General features: G+C 39.4%; 1 protein-coding gene and 1 long non-coding RNA gene across 2 annotated transcripts; one reads left to right on the top strand and one right to left on the bottom strand.

The window, feature by feature from the left end:
- The first annotated feature begins 811 nt into the window (after positions 1-811).
- On the top strand, positions 812-3,340 carry LOC146700361 (uncharacterized). Its single transcript, XR_014922551.1, has 2 exons — positions 812-1,084; positions 2,767-3,340. It is a non-coding gene; the product is annotated as an uncharacterized LOC146700361 (long non-coding RNA).
- LOC146700360 (LIM domain kinase 1-like) lies at positions 3,079-12,990 on the bottom strand. The gene is made up of 16 exons (XM_085470524.1): positions 12,862-12,990; positions 12,713-12,784; positions 10,692-10,830; positions 9,988-10,097; positions 8,664-8,837; positions 8,479-8,584; positions 8,094-8,374; positions 7,832-8,021; positions 7,639-7,725; positions 7,431-7,562; positions 7,284-7,343; positions 7,111-7,176; positions 6,595-6,781; positions 6,197-6,252; positions 5,946-6,103; positions 3,079-4,244 (listed from the first exon to the last, which is right to left on the bottom strand). Exons 1-16 carry the CDS (start codon positions 12,900-12,902, stop codon positions 3,785-3,787), a joined length of 2,319 nt encoding a protein of 772 aa, XP_085326650.1. The 5' UTR covers positions 12,903-12,990; the 3' UTR covers positions 3,079-3,784.
- Positions 12,991-14,190: the final 1,200 nt, after the last annotated feature.

Genomic DNA, 14,190 nt, shown 5'->3' with positions numbered 1-14,190 from the left:
ACAGCTCAGCGATCATCATCATCATCATTATTATAATAATGTTAATGGAATGATTGTGAATCTTTAATATATTTAAAAAACACAAATTTCGTGCAAAAGTTTGAGTGTGTTTTGCATTTTCTCTAATCCACAGAGGGTCAAAAGCATACATACAGAAGTCAAATGTAATATTTGGTTAAATATCCCTTAGCAAGCTGCACCTCAACCAGATGCTTTTAGTAGCTATAAACAAGCTTCAAGCACAATTCTGGCTGGAAATTTGATCAGTTTTGGTAAAGTTCATTTAAATTAGTTGGTTTCCTGTCACAGACACAGATTTTAAACTTCGTTCACAAATTTTCAATAGGATTGAGGTTGGTACTTTGGAAAGGCCCTCCCAGAAGCTGGATGTAAGCCTACTTTCCAAAACCAGTTTTGATGTGTGTTTGGGATCATTGTCCAGGTGGAACTTCTCAATATTTTAAAGATTCATTCATCCAGCTGTTGATTTGAGGTAAAGTTGAAGAATTAGAAGGTACTCTTAATTCTTCCCAACTTCTGTAAATCTACAGTACAGCGTCATAGATCTTCACTGAGATCCATGGACTTCCTCATTGTTTGGAGTATTGGTCAATCTGAGGCTCTATGTATAACTAAACCTGTGTGGATTATAGAAAATACTGTTTAAATTCTGATTTGTGACCCATTGTTTATTTAAGTCATTAAAAATCTATGATGTACAATCCTTCCACATAGCAAATAGAAAGCTCAAAGAAACCACTAAAAGCTCAAAATTACCATGACATTTATGCACATGATGAGTTGTTATAAACCTCTGACCACAGTGAGTTAATTTTACACAAAAAATATGTTTGGAGTATTTAAGACTGGCAATCCAAGCTTGAGGTGGCATAAGATACAAATAACTTCCTATTTATAGGAGAAACCTTAAAAAAGAAAAAAAAGAAGAAGGAAACATTATCTTAGCAGTAGATTATAATACCATAATTAAAGATCTGACAAAAGTAGTGAGTAAAATTTCCAGCATTTCTATCGAGTGGCTCAAAGTGTGTTACAATGAAGAAGAGTGGAGTCTATCAAAGCAGTAAGTGTTGTGGATTTTCTACTACCCGTAGTTGTTTTGTAAGTATGCTCCCTGGAGTAAGTCCACAACCACATGTGGGCTAGCCCAGTTTTAATACTAAAAGTCCATAAAATTCTCTTCGTTTAATCTTTGTGAAGCCAAAAAGACCTGTATAGTACTGTAGACGTAAACAAGGTTAGCGCTTCAGCTTACTTAGCTATCTGTGCTTATTGAGTTATATTTATGCAATCATTTTTAATTTTTTTGGCAACCATGAAAGCTTGAGTCTGAAAGTTGCTGCCATTTTTATGTTTTAATATTATTGTATTTAGGTACATTTAGTCAAGATTAGCCAGTTTAACTAAGCTAGCCTAACGGCTTTTTTTGTATAAGTATGTTAAATATTTTGGTAAGTGTGTACACATTCATGTCGTTATATAGTAAAGTAGTCACATTTAGACAATAAATCAATCAATAAACAAGCAGGAAAACGATTGGATTTAAATTTATGCTAACACGTGAGGCTAATCTGTAAGTGTTTGTTCAGCTTTTTCTTCCAAATGATTAAAAAGTCTTCACGATATATTTCTGGACTAAATTTCTTAATGTCAACTCTGAACATCATTGAGCTGCTTTATTTTTCAAATATTGCTGGTTGATTTACAGACTGACACCTTGTTGGCTACAGTAATGTTTTTGTCAAGAGAGGGCCCCCACTCAAGCCTACAGGGGGTGAGTTTATATTAGCTAGGTCATGGGATTATATTATAATTTATTCAAATTTGTTAAGAGATTTAATATGAAGAATTTGGAGGTTGTCCTGCTAAATTTCAAATCAATTTAAGATTAGAGAGGGAACAAATGTGATTTTGAACATGGCATGGTTGGTACTGACAGATGGGATGAGCTGAGTATTTCAGAAACTGATCATTTAAATGGGATTTTCCTATGTCTGGGGTTTACAAAGAATTGTCAGGGAAGAAAAGAAAATATCCAGTGAGCAGCAGATCTGTGAGAGAAAAGGCCTTGTTGATGCTAGAGGTCAGAGAATGGGCAGACTGGCTTAAGCAGATAGAAAGGCAATGGTAACTCAAATAGCCACTTGTTAAAACCATGGTATGTAGAAAAGCATCTCTGAATGCACACCATGTTGAACCTTTAATTGGAAGGCCACAGCTAAGAACAGGAAACAGACTACAGTTTGCATACGATCACTGCATTTGAACAACAAAACAAAACAAAACAGTGCCCGATTTCTGCTGCAACATTTGTATGGTGGGGTCATACTTTGACCCAAACAACATGAAAGCATGAATACATGCATCCTTGTATCAATGGTGATACAAGGATGCATGTATTCATGTTGCAGGGGATACTTCGGGCCCCAACTGAGCATCATTTAAATACCTCAGCCTACCTTAGTACAGCTGCTGACCATTTCTATCCCTTTAGGGTTTTTATGTTGTGATGTTTTAACCTACAATATAAAGTTCCTTGAGGTGACTGTGAAATATATCTTAAAAAATAAATAAAATAAAAATGGGGGAGACTCATATTGAATTATGACCGCAGTGCACAACTTCCAGCAGAATGAGATCATTTGTCCCAAAGTTCAAATAATCTCAAACTGGTTTCTTGAACATGTCAATGACTTCTTTGCACTCAAGTGGCCTCCACAGTCACCAGATCCCAATCTATTACAGCACCTTTGAGATGCGGTGGAACGAGAGATCCACATCATGGATATGCAGCCGACAAATCTGCAGCAACTGTGTGTTGAGTGGATCTGAGAAATGTTTCCAGACTCTATGCCATGAAGAACTAAGGCAAAAGGGTGTACCTAAAAGGTGAGTGTAAACAGTCCATCATAACAAAAATGCGTGCAATCCTTTAAGAAGAACCGTGCTGATAATTCTGGCTAATTTGTCTTTAATAAGGTCAGCATTTTAAAATATTAAATAGTTTATATTTAATTTTGTGTAATGTTTGGTAAATAAATCTTTGCTACATCGTAGTTAAAATTTTTGACTTGCATCTCTTTATTTTCTTAATTATAGTTTAGTAGCAGTAGACGTTTTAATGTCCTCAGTTGGGTTAGATTCGGTTTGACACTTTTCCGCAGCAAATACATAAGGCGACATAAAGTGACATGTGTTCCACAGCTTCTTGGTAAAAGTGAAACTAGAGCCTAAATGGTAAACAACCAGATTTAGCTTATGTTGTTGGCCAATAAGTAAAGACCAGCTGCAGTACACAAAACAAAAACAACAACAACAACAACAACAACAAAACAAAAATCCCCCCCAAAAAAAACAGTCGAGGTAAATTATAAAAAAGGATTGTCTTTACTTAATCTGTCCACTGACAATTTTTATGGAATTTAAATAAAATTTAGTTATTTTTGTGCATTTCCATTAAAAAAAAAAAAAAATGGAAACAGTTAATTTCAATTTTGATATTTGCTATTCTCAGTGTCAGCAGGGCTCTAGCTGCAATCACATAAATACTGGTTCACAGTGGAGTATGAGACCAATGTGGGCAACATACAAATATTTACTGCTTCGCATGTTGAATATCTTGCATGATTCTACATTTACATATTCCTCTCACAAATGCAGTTTCATGACTAATTTACTTGACTGAAAAGACACAAATGTCTCCACAAACAGTCTTATTCCTTTAACACTGGGCTTTGTAGATGTGTCCCATCTTGGTCATCAATCAAAGAAATGAGCCATCCTCTGTAGATGTGTCCCACAATGCTTTGTATATCCTCCTGGACCCGTTTAACTGCTCTGGTACTGGTCTTGACTGCTCACGCCGGGCTCCTAGTTGTTCTGCAGGGTTACTGTGTTCATAGGTTTCAGAGCCATGATTGCATGAGTCTGTGCTTATCGACCTGCGGCACGACTGGTTTCTACCCTCTGACCCAGTCCTCACAGTAAGGTCAGCCTGAGCGTTCTGCTCGTGGTTTGTGTGGCTGTCAAGTCTGCCATTTTGGTCTTTGTTTTCAGTAAATTGATTCGGCTCAGTGTGGTTATTTGTGTTTTCAGAGCATTGGTGGTTATTATTCTGCCAAAAAGCTTTGCAGAGCTGCTCTAACTCAGAGAGCAGAGGCAGACCAATATCCAGGTGCATCAGCAGGTTCTCCAGCCACCCCTCCAGCTTCAAAAAGGACGGACTGAAAGGCAAAAGTTGCATTAATGAGAAGTTTTAAGATGCTCTGCCACATATTGTCAGAGGTCATGTGCATAAATGCCATGGTAATTATGGGCTTTTAATCATTTACTTTTGTGTCCAGGGTATAATGATGGTACAGCATACATCTTTAATGACATTAAAATTTTTTGAAAATAAGTAGCCCAAACAGGGTCAAAAGTATAAATACAGGCTCAAATATATCCATACCCCAAAACTAATGTTTAGTTAAATATCCCTTAACAAGTTGAACCTCAAGGAACCCTTTTTTGTTACTCATCAACAAGCTTCTGGCATAATTCTGGCTGAATATTTGACCACTCATCTTGGCAGAATTGGTAGAGTTGATTTCGATTGGTTGGTTTCCTGGCATTGACCTGGTCTTTAAGCATAGTCCAAACATTTTCAATTGGGTTGAGGCTTTGGAAAGGCCACTATTTGCAATGTACCAGTACTATTGGCAGCAAAACAGCCCCAGAGAATGATGCTACCACTGCGATGTTTGACAGCTGGTACAGGGTTCCCAGGTTTGAAAGCCTCACCTTTACTCCTCCAAACATACCTCTTGGCATTGTGGCCAGATAACTCAATCTTTGTCTCGTCTGACCATAAAACTTTTCTCCAGAAGGCATGGCGAGTCTATGTGGGAAAATTTCAGTTGAGCTTGAAGGTGTCTATTTTGGAGCAAGGGCTTCTTTCTTGGTGGGCATCATCTAAGTCCATGGTGGTGTAAAACTGGCTTCACGCTCCACAGTGATGGTGGTTTTCCAGCTGTTTCCAATTCATGCTTGAGCCTTGGTAGTTCCTGGGCTGTTCTTGAACATCGTTATCAAATGCCTGTCATCTGAGGGTGACAGTTTGGGTGTTCTTTGGCAAACTGGTGACACATGTGAATAACTTGTACTGATGTACAGCTGTTTGAGGATGAGGTTGAGGATTGTGGAATCTGCAGTTGTTGGCTTCAAGAGATCTTCCCAACTTCTGTGAATCTACAATTTTCCTTCTTAGAGCTTTGATCTTTTCCAATGTTTAGAGTATTGATCAAACCAATGAGTGCTGCCAAACCAATCGTTTTTATGCTGTTAAAGAGAAACTAACAGTTGTAGTTGATCATGTTTGCTCATGAGACGTTATTAGAGCTGGGCTTTGTCAAGTTAAAAGACACTGTAGAACCTTGTCACGAAACGTTTCAGATGAACAGAATCGACCTTTTAGGATTTACTTACCTGGATGACTCAGCATGCATCAACACTGTAGAACCTTCTTAACACTTATTAAAATACGAGTATGTATACATTTCAACTTGTATGTATACTTTTGACCTTGTGTGAATAGATTCTTGTTTTTTTTAGAGACATTAAAGATGTGTGCTGTACGATCATTTCACCCTGGAAAAAGTTCAAAGAATTTAATAAAAGCCCCAAAATCATTATGACATTCACGCCAATGATGAGTTGATGTAAACTTTTCGCCACTGGTAGGCTATTCAGCAGCTAGATTATTTACTGAATTACTCAGTGAAGTATTCACTGTTTGGGTAGCAAAAAGAACGCTGGAAAAGTATTTATTGTTTCTGTATGTACTGGTGAAAAAACAAAAACGGTAAGACTTTGCCTATTAGTTTATAATTGTCAACAACAGACATACTTGAGCTCCATCTAATTTACTTGTGGTGCAATCTTACCGTTTATCAGCGTCCATGTCACAGCAGAGAACAGCCAGTGGCATGAAAGCAGAGGGGCACTGTGGAGGGTGGTACTGCTGCAGGAAACCTGCCACATTCAGCCCAAAGTCATTTCTTCTTGGAAGGTAGTCAGGATCTGCACTCACCCTCCCTATTATCTTAAGACAGAGACATACTCAGCCTTAAAACTGTTAAAAGTTTTAGAAACGTGGCATTTTCAGAAATCTTTTTAGCAGTCCAGATTTTCTTACCTCGCATAACATGATGCCAAAGGAAAAGATGTCTACCCGTTCATCATAGGTTTTCCCTGGGAGGAAAATGAAGAAGAAATTCTTAGCCTGTCCTGGATATTCAGTGGTTCTGCATTCATTATGTGGAGCTACTTATCCTCAGGCCATTATTTAAATATCTTCACTGTTTAATATTGAAGATAGCAGCTTTTATAAATCCTGAATGAATTTAGAAAATGTCCTGTGAATCCCATTTTCATTTTGTCATAAGAAATAATATACGCATGTATTTTTTTAAATCTGCACCCACCAAAGGTTTATTGCAAACTACGTTACGAAAGGCGTGAAGGTTTAGGAGCTTGATTCAGAATCTGATCACCCCTCAACATAAGTAGTAGTGTCCTAGCTTGTGTACTCACCGTGGATCATCTCAGGCGCCATCCAGTAGGGGTTTCCTACCACAGTATACCGCTTCCTGCGGTCATGCTTGCGGAGCTCTGACAGCGTCCCTTTTGTCGGACGTTCAAGCGAAGATGTTCTGCTCTGGTTTCTCTCCTCCATTACCAACCTGGCTAGTCCAAAATCTGCCACCACCACAGACTGGTTCTACACAACCAAAGAGGGGTAAAGAAGTTATAACAATCAGCTGTGAAGTCTTTATTTATTTGAAAGTGGTATGTATAATGAATTTTAATAAGTAAAATTCATTAACATTCAAGAACTGTTGATCTCCTTTCACCATTGGCAGAATAATAAGAACAAGTCTTGGAATTGGATTAGAAATGTATCTGGACCAAAGTTTTGCTTGTTTTGTTGATATAATTTCAGATTTAAATAAAGTAACACATTCAAGTAACAAAGCAGTTTTTGAAGTGGAGCTATATAATGGAAGATACTGTAATTTTTGACATGTGTGCTATAAAACATCTGTTCACCTCTCTGACCAGGCAGTTGTATGAGTTTAGATCTCGGTGGATAACATTCATGGAGTGTAGATAAGCCTGTGAAGGAGAGATGATATATATATTTGACAAGTTTTTTACCAAAACAGCTTAATTTTGCAATAAAAGTTTTTTTTATTCTTAGAGTATTGGCTTGAAAGACTTACCATCCCAGCTGCAATGTCTTTAGCATACCCAACTCTAATTTTCCAGGGAAAATCCTTGTCCTGCAACAGAAAGATTATGACCACCATGTTGTGTTTGTGTATGCTGATGGTTCTCATGAAGAAACATAAAAACTTAGTTTAACCTACCATTTTTATGATAGTCTCTCGAAGAGTTCCTCCCTGGATGTATTCAGAGACAAAATGTATTCGCTTGTCCTTATAAAACAGCCCAATGAACTTGAGAACATTGGGATGGTCCAAACAGCGCATCACCTTTACCTGTACAAATTGAGAGGGATGCTGGTTAAACATGTCATGCTCTCTTCAGGCCTTTTCTGCGCCCACGACCACTTACCTCCTTTAAAAAAGTCTTCTGCGTCTCTTCGTCGAAGCGTATCAACTCTTTCATCACCATGACCTCCCCAGTCTCCTGATGCGTTACCTTTAGAGAGAGAGATAAGTTCATAACAGTGCTGCTGATTAAAATCAGCATTACAACTAAAAGCGAGTTGCAGTCAGGCAACAAAATGATGGAAACAGCAAGGCACCTTGACAGCCTGTCCAAAGCAGCCCTTGCCCAGCACTTCTCCGTGGATGAGGTCTGAAGGTCTAAAGATGCGGTGCGCCCGGTCTCCTGGATCTACTCGAAGAGACTCTGAGCGAACCATTTCTTTTTTTTGAGATAAAAGCGACAGCATTCCAGGAGACACGGGGCACTTATCTATACTGCAGCTGCGCCTGAGAAAGAAACAAAGACTTAGAAAGGGGAGAGTATTGAGTTAAGGCAAGCTGTCAGCTGACATCACTTACGAAATGTTTCTGGATCGGATTCCTGGGGTCCCTTGGTGCTGAGATGGTGAGAGTCTCATCCTAATTTGTTTATTTTGCTCATCTGGTTCTTCTCTGGGACTTGGCTCTTCCTCCAGACTTGGGAGTTTCTGGGTTGAAGATAGTTTGTTGCGGACAGGGGGCTCAGGACAAGAGATGTTATCCGAGGGACTGTCCGAGTGAAAGAGGTCATGAGGTGCCTGTGGGTTGTGCTCAATGGTCAGCTGCAGTGGTCTGCTTGTGTTCTGGATTACACGGTTTATCTAGTGGAAAGGACATTTAACATTATGGTCACGTTGACATTTTTGTCTCTTCTCTCTTAAACTTGTGATGTTATAACTGAAGCAGTGGGTAGTTTGAGGCCTACCTCCTCTGGAGAAATATTGCGCACTGGGATGCCGTTAACCTCCAATACTTGATCACCAGTGTGGACAGAGGATAGCAGGTCAGGGCTTAGGACTGATGAGTCCAGCCTGAACAGAATGACAGTGATTGAATAGGTGGGCGAGACGTGAGGGTCAGAATTGTTAATGGCTAAATTCAGAGACTCACTCTGTCACAGTCACAAGAGGACTTTTGTCTTTGCCAAAATCAATGACTACACTCAGGCCTCGTTGTCCGACTGCATGTGGAGGGAAAGAGACCAGCGCCACCATGTGTGGTCTCTTGGTAACTGGAGAAGTTGGCTCCACGTCCGATACAGCACCCTGACAATAGCAGTGACCACTGCAGAGGCAAATCAAAAGATGAATACTATAGTGACTTGAAGGGGGGGAAGAAAAAAAAAAAAAAAAGGTTTACACAGTGTACTCAGTTTCCTGTGAAAAACTAAGTACACCCTTATTGCTTCAAAAAGAACTAAAATGAAACATCAGGTCCTGCTAATCAAATGCACTTGATTAATCAATCTTCAGCAAATGTAAGCACCTCCATAAAAGCAGAAGTTTGGACAGTTTGCATATCTGGAGCATTCACAATGCTACAGTCTTCCCAAGAGTGCAGAGAACCTCTGTTGCAAGGTCGACTGTGCAATGCTCAGTGAAAATGTAGAAATTTAAGAGCCACATCTCAGAATCCACAGGGCTCAGCATGTTAAAAGGTTAAAGTTCATAACAGTACAGTTTATAAAAAAAACAAAACAAAACAAAAAAAAAAAACGAACAAGTATGGCTTGTTTGGAAGTGTTGAGAGAAGAACATGGTAGGATAGCTTAGGCTGGCAAAGTGGCATTTGGACAGACCTAAAAGACTTCTGATTTAGCATCCTTTGGCCATAATGCACATACAATGTTTGTAAAAAACAAAAACAGAATATCAACACAAACGTCTCAAAACAGCTGTCAAGGGGCGATGATTTGGGCTTATTTAGCAGCCACAGGACCTGGTCACCTGACAGTCATTGAGTCGACTATAAACTTAGGCTTGGCCGAAACTGGGACAGGACAATGATCTCAAGCACTGTGGAAAATCTACAACCGATTGGCTGAAAAGAAACGACTCAATGTGTCCAGTAAAAGTCCAGATCTTACTCTGATAGAAATGTTCTGGTGGGACCTTAAGAGAACTGTGCATAAACAAATCCCTGCTAACCTCAATTAACTAAAGCAATTTTGGAAAGAAATTTTCCAAAATAACATGAGACCGATGAAGTCATACAGAGAACATTTACTTCAACTGCTGCTAAAAGTGGTTTTACAAGCTATTGAATCATGGGATCTACTTAGTATTTCCATAGGACCACCCAGAGTCCCTAACCTTTAACATAACTGTAAATCTGTCAGAAAGAGGTTGTTTCCATTTCACTCATTCATCTCCAGCTTACACATTTGCTAACACACAAGACTTCTTTACATTTTTCCTTTCAGAGTCTTACTTACCAGTAGAGCTTAGAGCGTTCGATAAGCGTGTAGGTGTCTCCATCTCCAATGACCATATCACAGCTCATGCAAGTGAAGCATTCAGGATGATACTTTTGCTCTCCAGCAACCTGTTTATATGCAGGGCAGTAGTGTATGAAAAACATAATACAGTTTTACCAGAACGCATTTATTTGGGCCACTCTGAACTGTGAAACACTCGAGCTGTTTCTGTTCATTCTTGCATAAAGGATGTTTTCAGAGGATATCCTCTAGCTTAGAGTCAAAAGAGAAAATAAATGCTTTCATATCAGGAGGAAACCAAAAGTCGGGAAGGCTTTGAATTTATGAATAATTGGTGGAGCATGCTGAGATTTGGTATTCCATATTCCGTTTCTGAATATTATATAAAACTCTTTTTAACTTGTTAGTCTGAACAGCAGTAAGCTTTGAATGATCAATAAGTGGGGTATTTTTAAACTAGTCCAATTGATTTGTTGCTGACAGTTCAGACTGCTTTGGACTAAGTGAGTCAGACAACAGAGAGGGCAGCTAATCAGGCTTTCATCTTATAAGCTTAGAAATCCATGTATGCTAAAGTTTTGTAGCCAAGATTATTTTAAAAAAAAGTTTAGTGAGGAACTTGTGAATTATTTGTGTTCAGAGGGATAGTTTCATCAGAATCTTTTTTTTTTGGTTAAAATTTTGAGTGATTTCAATATTACCATTATGAGTCCTGTTGCAATGGTCTCCTTGCAACCGTGGCAGTGTCCTCCATAACGGCACCAGTAGTGCTTTTTACAATACAGCTGCCCCTCTCTTTCATAGTACCAGTGAGACAGAATACAGCCACATTCACAACACCTGCAGAGACAAGAGGGAAACGGGAGAATATGGCGTAACAGAGTGAGAAAGTGGAACAAAACCTGAGCAAAAAACAAAAAAAAGAAAAGATTCAGATACGCAGACAAAGTAACATGAGCCTAACCATGGATGGAAGATGTGGGACTTGAAATCCTCACAAAGAGTATCACATTTCAAGGTCTGTGAGACAACAGATTGCTTTCTGTTTAGCTCCTTTTTATGAACGCAGTATACGATTCCACTCATACTCTACTCATTTCTTCTCTTATGTTGGTTAACAATATGATCTGGTCACAAAGAGGCATACACCCAAAGGAAATACACTTATCTTTACTTCTATGCTGACATCACCATGACAATCAGCCCGGGGTGACATTAATATTGGTTTTTACAAAAAAGGACTATTCATGCAAAGAGACTAGTCACATGTTTTCACAAAAACAATGTTCCCCATAGAGACACACCCACTCAAGATTGCACAACACAGCTGTTAAAAATTAAAATAGCATGCATTCCTTAAATGCAGAGCACAATGTTCAGTTTCAGGCCTTTAAAGTTTGCAGATTACAGTGAGACCCATCGTTACCCTGCTAAAGCAGAATAATACTATAGTGTGTACGATAAAGGCCCTGCTTCCTTATCTCTCCAACACTGCAGCCGGAGTGGGAGGTGACTTCCTGGGTTGAGTACTGGCCCATGTTTCCTCTCCCCAAACCTCATGCGGTAAATGCTTTGAATCCATTTTTGTAAGAATAGCAAAAGGTTGTGTCATATTGAGAATAAAGCATAATTCCTACAATAGTTTCTTTTAAAGGTTTTCTTCATAATATGTTAAAGTGATCTTAAGTCTTGCAAAACAACTTAAAGCCACGATTCATTCTGCCGTTTTTGTTGTGGTTTTAGTATTTCGTCACAGAAAACTATAGGCAGCTCTTTCCCTTTGTGTTTTTGTTAACAACACCAAACAGCTCGTTTTGTTGTTGCTGATAGAGCAACACATTGCTTCTTCAGTGCGCACACCCTCACATGTGGGATCTCTTTTTTTCTGACAGCACTGTAGGACGTGCTGCTAGAGACCAAGATTCGCTTCTCCTTCATTGCTAAGGAAATAATTAAGCAATAAAGCCATCAGACCGCTGCAGGTTTATTTTCGACCTCCTGTCTTTGTTACTGTGCTGCAGGCCGCGGATGTGGAACCTTCCAGCTCCACATCTGCGATTCCGCTAAAGCATCTGGTTGCAAGAAAACCTGGAATCAGTTCAGCTGTTTCTACTGCCCGCCCCCTCATCCATCTCTCCACATTTCTCTTTGGTCACCTGAGTGTTTTCCTGTCAATAAAAATCCCCTTTGTTCTCGTGTCTCTAAAGAAGTTATGACGTCAGAACTGAACCTCGGTCAGATGTTAACAACCTCATGACGTTTTCTCCTACCACCGTTTCCTCCGTGTTCTGTACGTTGGTATGTCGGACTTCCTTTAAAAAAAAAAAAAAAAGCTCTTAAAAGGATTTTTTTAAACTGCTTGTGTCACGCTGGATGTTTCACATATTTCTTTATGCTAAATAAAAGACTTTAAATGCTAACTCTTAGGTTTTGGCCTGAGGAACAGGGATGTTTACAAAGTAAACAAATTATAATTTTTTTTGTAACTTGCGAAATGTGCTCCAACATGCTTTTTTGTTATTGTGAACATTAGAGCAAAAACAACCTCCAAAAAAAATAAACCTCAAGTGTTATTTTGTTGGCAGACTTCTGTTTGAGGAAGTATACATGCAGACGTTTAGAAGTTTCCCTATTAATTTTTTCTCTTCCTTTGACTCACTCTTTCATACGCTTCCTCCCCTTTCGCTCACTCTTACGCGTATCTAAAGATTTCAGTTCTTACCGTCCTTTCGTGCCTCGCCGAAACCTCTGGTCCCGTCGTGACATTCTGCCTTGCCAGTTAACCGACAGACAGCTGTCAAACACAGTCCACCCAGTTCAGAAAGGAGCTTGTTAGCAGCATGTGATTGTGAGCGGATCATATACACCTACTCTGCTGTGACTGATGACAGGCGTTGCCTTTCTCTCTCCATGTGTTCAAAGGCTTCCTGTGTGAATATGAGTTCCCTTTCGAATGTGAAGAGAAGCTGTGTGAGAAAAGAGTCTGACCCACTGACACCAGCTGGCCAGTTTCCCCCTGCTGGCTGCTGAGAAACAGACCAATCCGATAAGAGACGCCCTCCCTCACCCTCCCCTCTCCTCTCCTGTTATGTCCAGCATGTAGACCTCTGCAAGATATAGTTACACTCTTCTGCAGAGTCTAGCAAGTTTAGGAGAGTTAAACTCACAACCTAAATGAGTGCTTATGTGATAAGTGGTCTGAGACGTGTTTTGTGTGTGTGTTTTGAAATAAGCCCTGTTCCCATCAGTGCAGGCATAATCTCTTTATGAATGCCCCAATTACTGCACTGTCCAGATCCTGCAGTAAAGAACTCCATTCATCACACACAACGAACAAAGAGGGAGAAATTAGTTAAAGCATAACTGTGGGGAACAGCTCAGAACAGACAAACAAATCCATTGATAGCGTTCAGTATCGACCTCTCAAACCAAAATTATGACCTAATGAGCTTTAAATTTGTTTTGCTGTAGGTTTCCTGCAAACAGTCCTGTCAATTCAGCAACTTCAGACTAGCTGTGCTATATGTCTGCATATGCATATTTTTTTTATTTTTTGTTAAATTGTCGAGGCAAATCTGCACTGCAGACAGAAAAGCAGAAACAGGTGTAGATATATGGAGGAGACCCTTCTGTCACAAAACTGATACTGTCATAGATTTATGCCACTTTCAGTTACCGTTTCTCTTTAATTTGCATCCTCGGTTGTTTTTCTCATGCCCGAGTTAGTCATTGCATCTCTGTAAGCTGCATAATGAACAAATTAATCAGCAAAACCTTGTGCGAGTATTGCTCATAACAAATATTTTTACCAGGCTTCAGTGTTGTAAAACTTCCAAGCAGCATGACGCACAGCACTACAAAACTATATCCAGTTGTTCTTGTCCTCTTTTTTTAGACCAAAGAAGCTAGTTTGTGTTAAATGTTGCTTCTTTTGTGATATTTCATGTAAAAGGCAAATACTTACATGAGCTGGGAGTAGAATGATGTTATCTAACAACGCTATAGAAAGTGCTGTTAAGACTTTAGGGTTGCTTCTCGTCACTGGTAAGGAAATAAGTTAAGTATGATTATGCCATCCTAGGGTAGCACGGTACTGCAGTAGTTAACATAGGAAGAGGGTATCTGGTTTCAACATGCTCGTCATCAGGGACCCTCTTCGATGGAGTTTACACGCTCTCCCTGCGTCAGCATGGATTCTTT

Source organism: Copadichromis virginalis, linkage group LG10 (genome assembly GCF_057382275.1).
Source record: "Copadichromis virginalis isolate Kocher_CV1m ecotype Utaka linkage group LG10, C_Virginalis_male_GT1.1, whole genome shotgun sequence".
Taxonomy (NCBI): domain Eukaryota; kingdom Metazoa; phylum Chordata; class Actinopteri; order Cichliformes; family Cichlidae; genus Copadichromis; species Copadichromis virginalis.
Note: the sequence above shows the minus strand (reverse complement) of the source record. Positions and strands in the feature narration are given on the sequence as shown.

Bases quoted from the DNA above. Each gene is read 5' to 3' on its own strand.
- LOC146700360 (XM_085470524.1), bottom strand. From the start codon at position 12,902: ATGGAGAGAGAAAGGCAACGCCTGTCATCAGTCACAGCAGA. The intron at 10,098-10,691 runs GTAATATTGAAA...GCATATAAACAG, and splicing joins TTGCAACAGGACTCATAATG to GTTGCTGGAGAGCAAAAGTA. The intron at 8,022-8,093 runs GTAAGTGATGTC...TTTCTTTCTCAG, and splicing joins ATCCGATCCAGAAACATTTC to GCGCAGCTGCAGTATAGATA.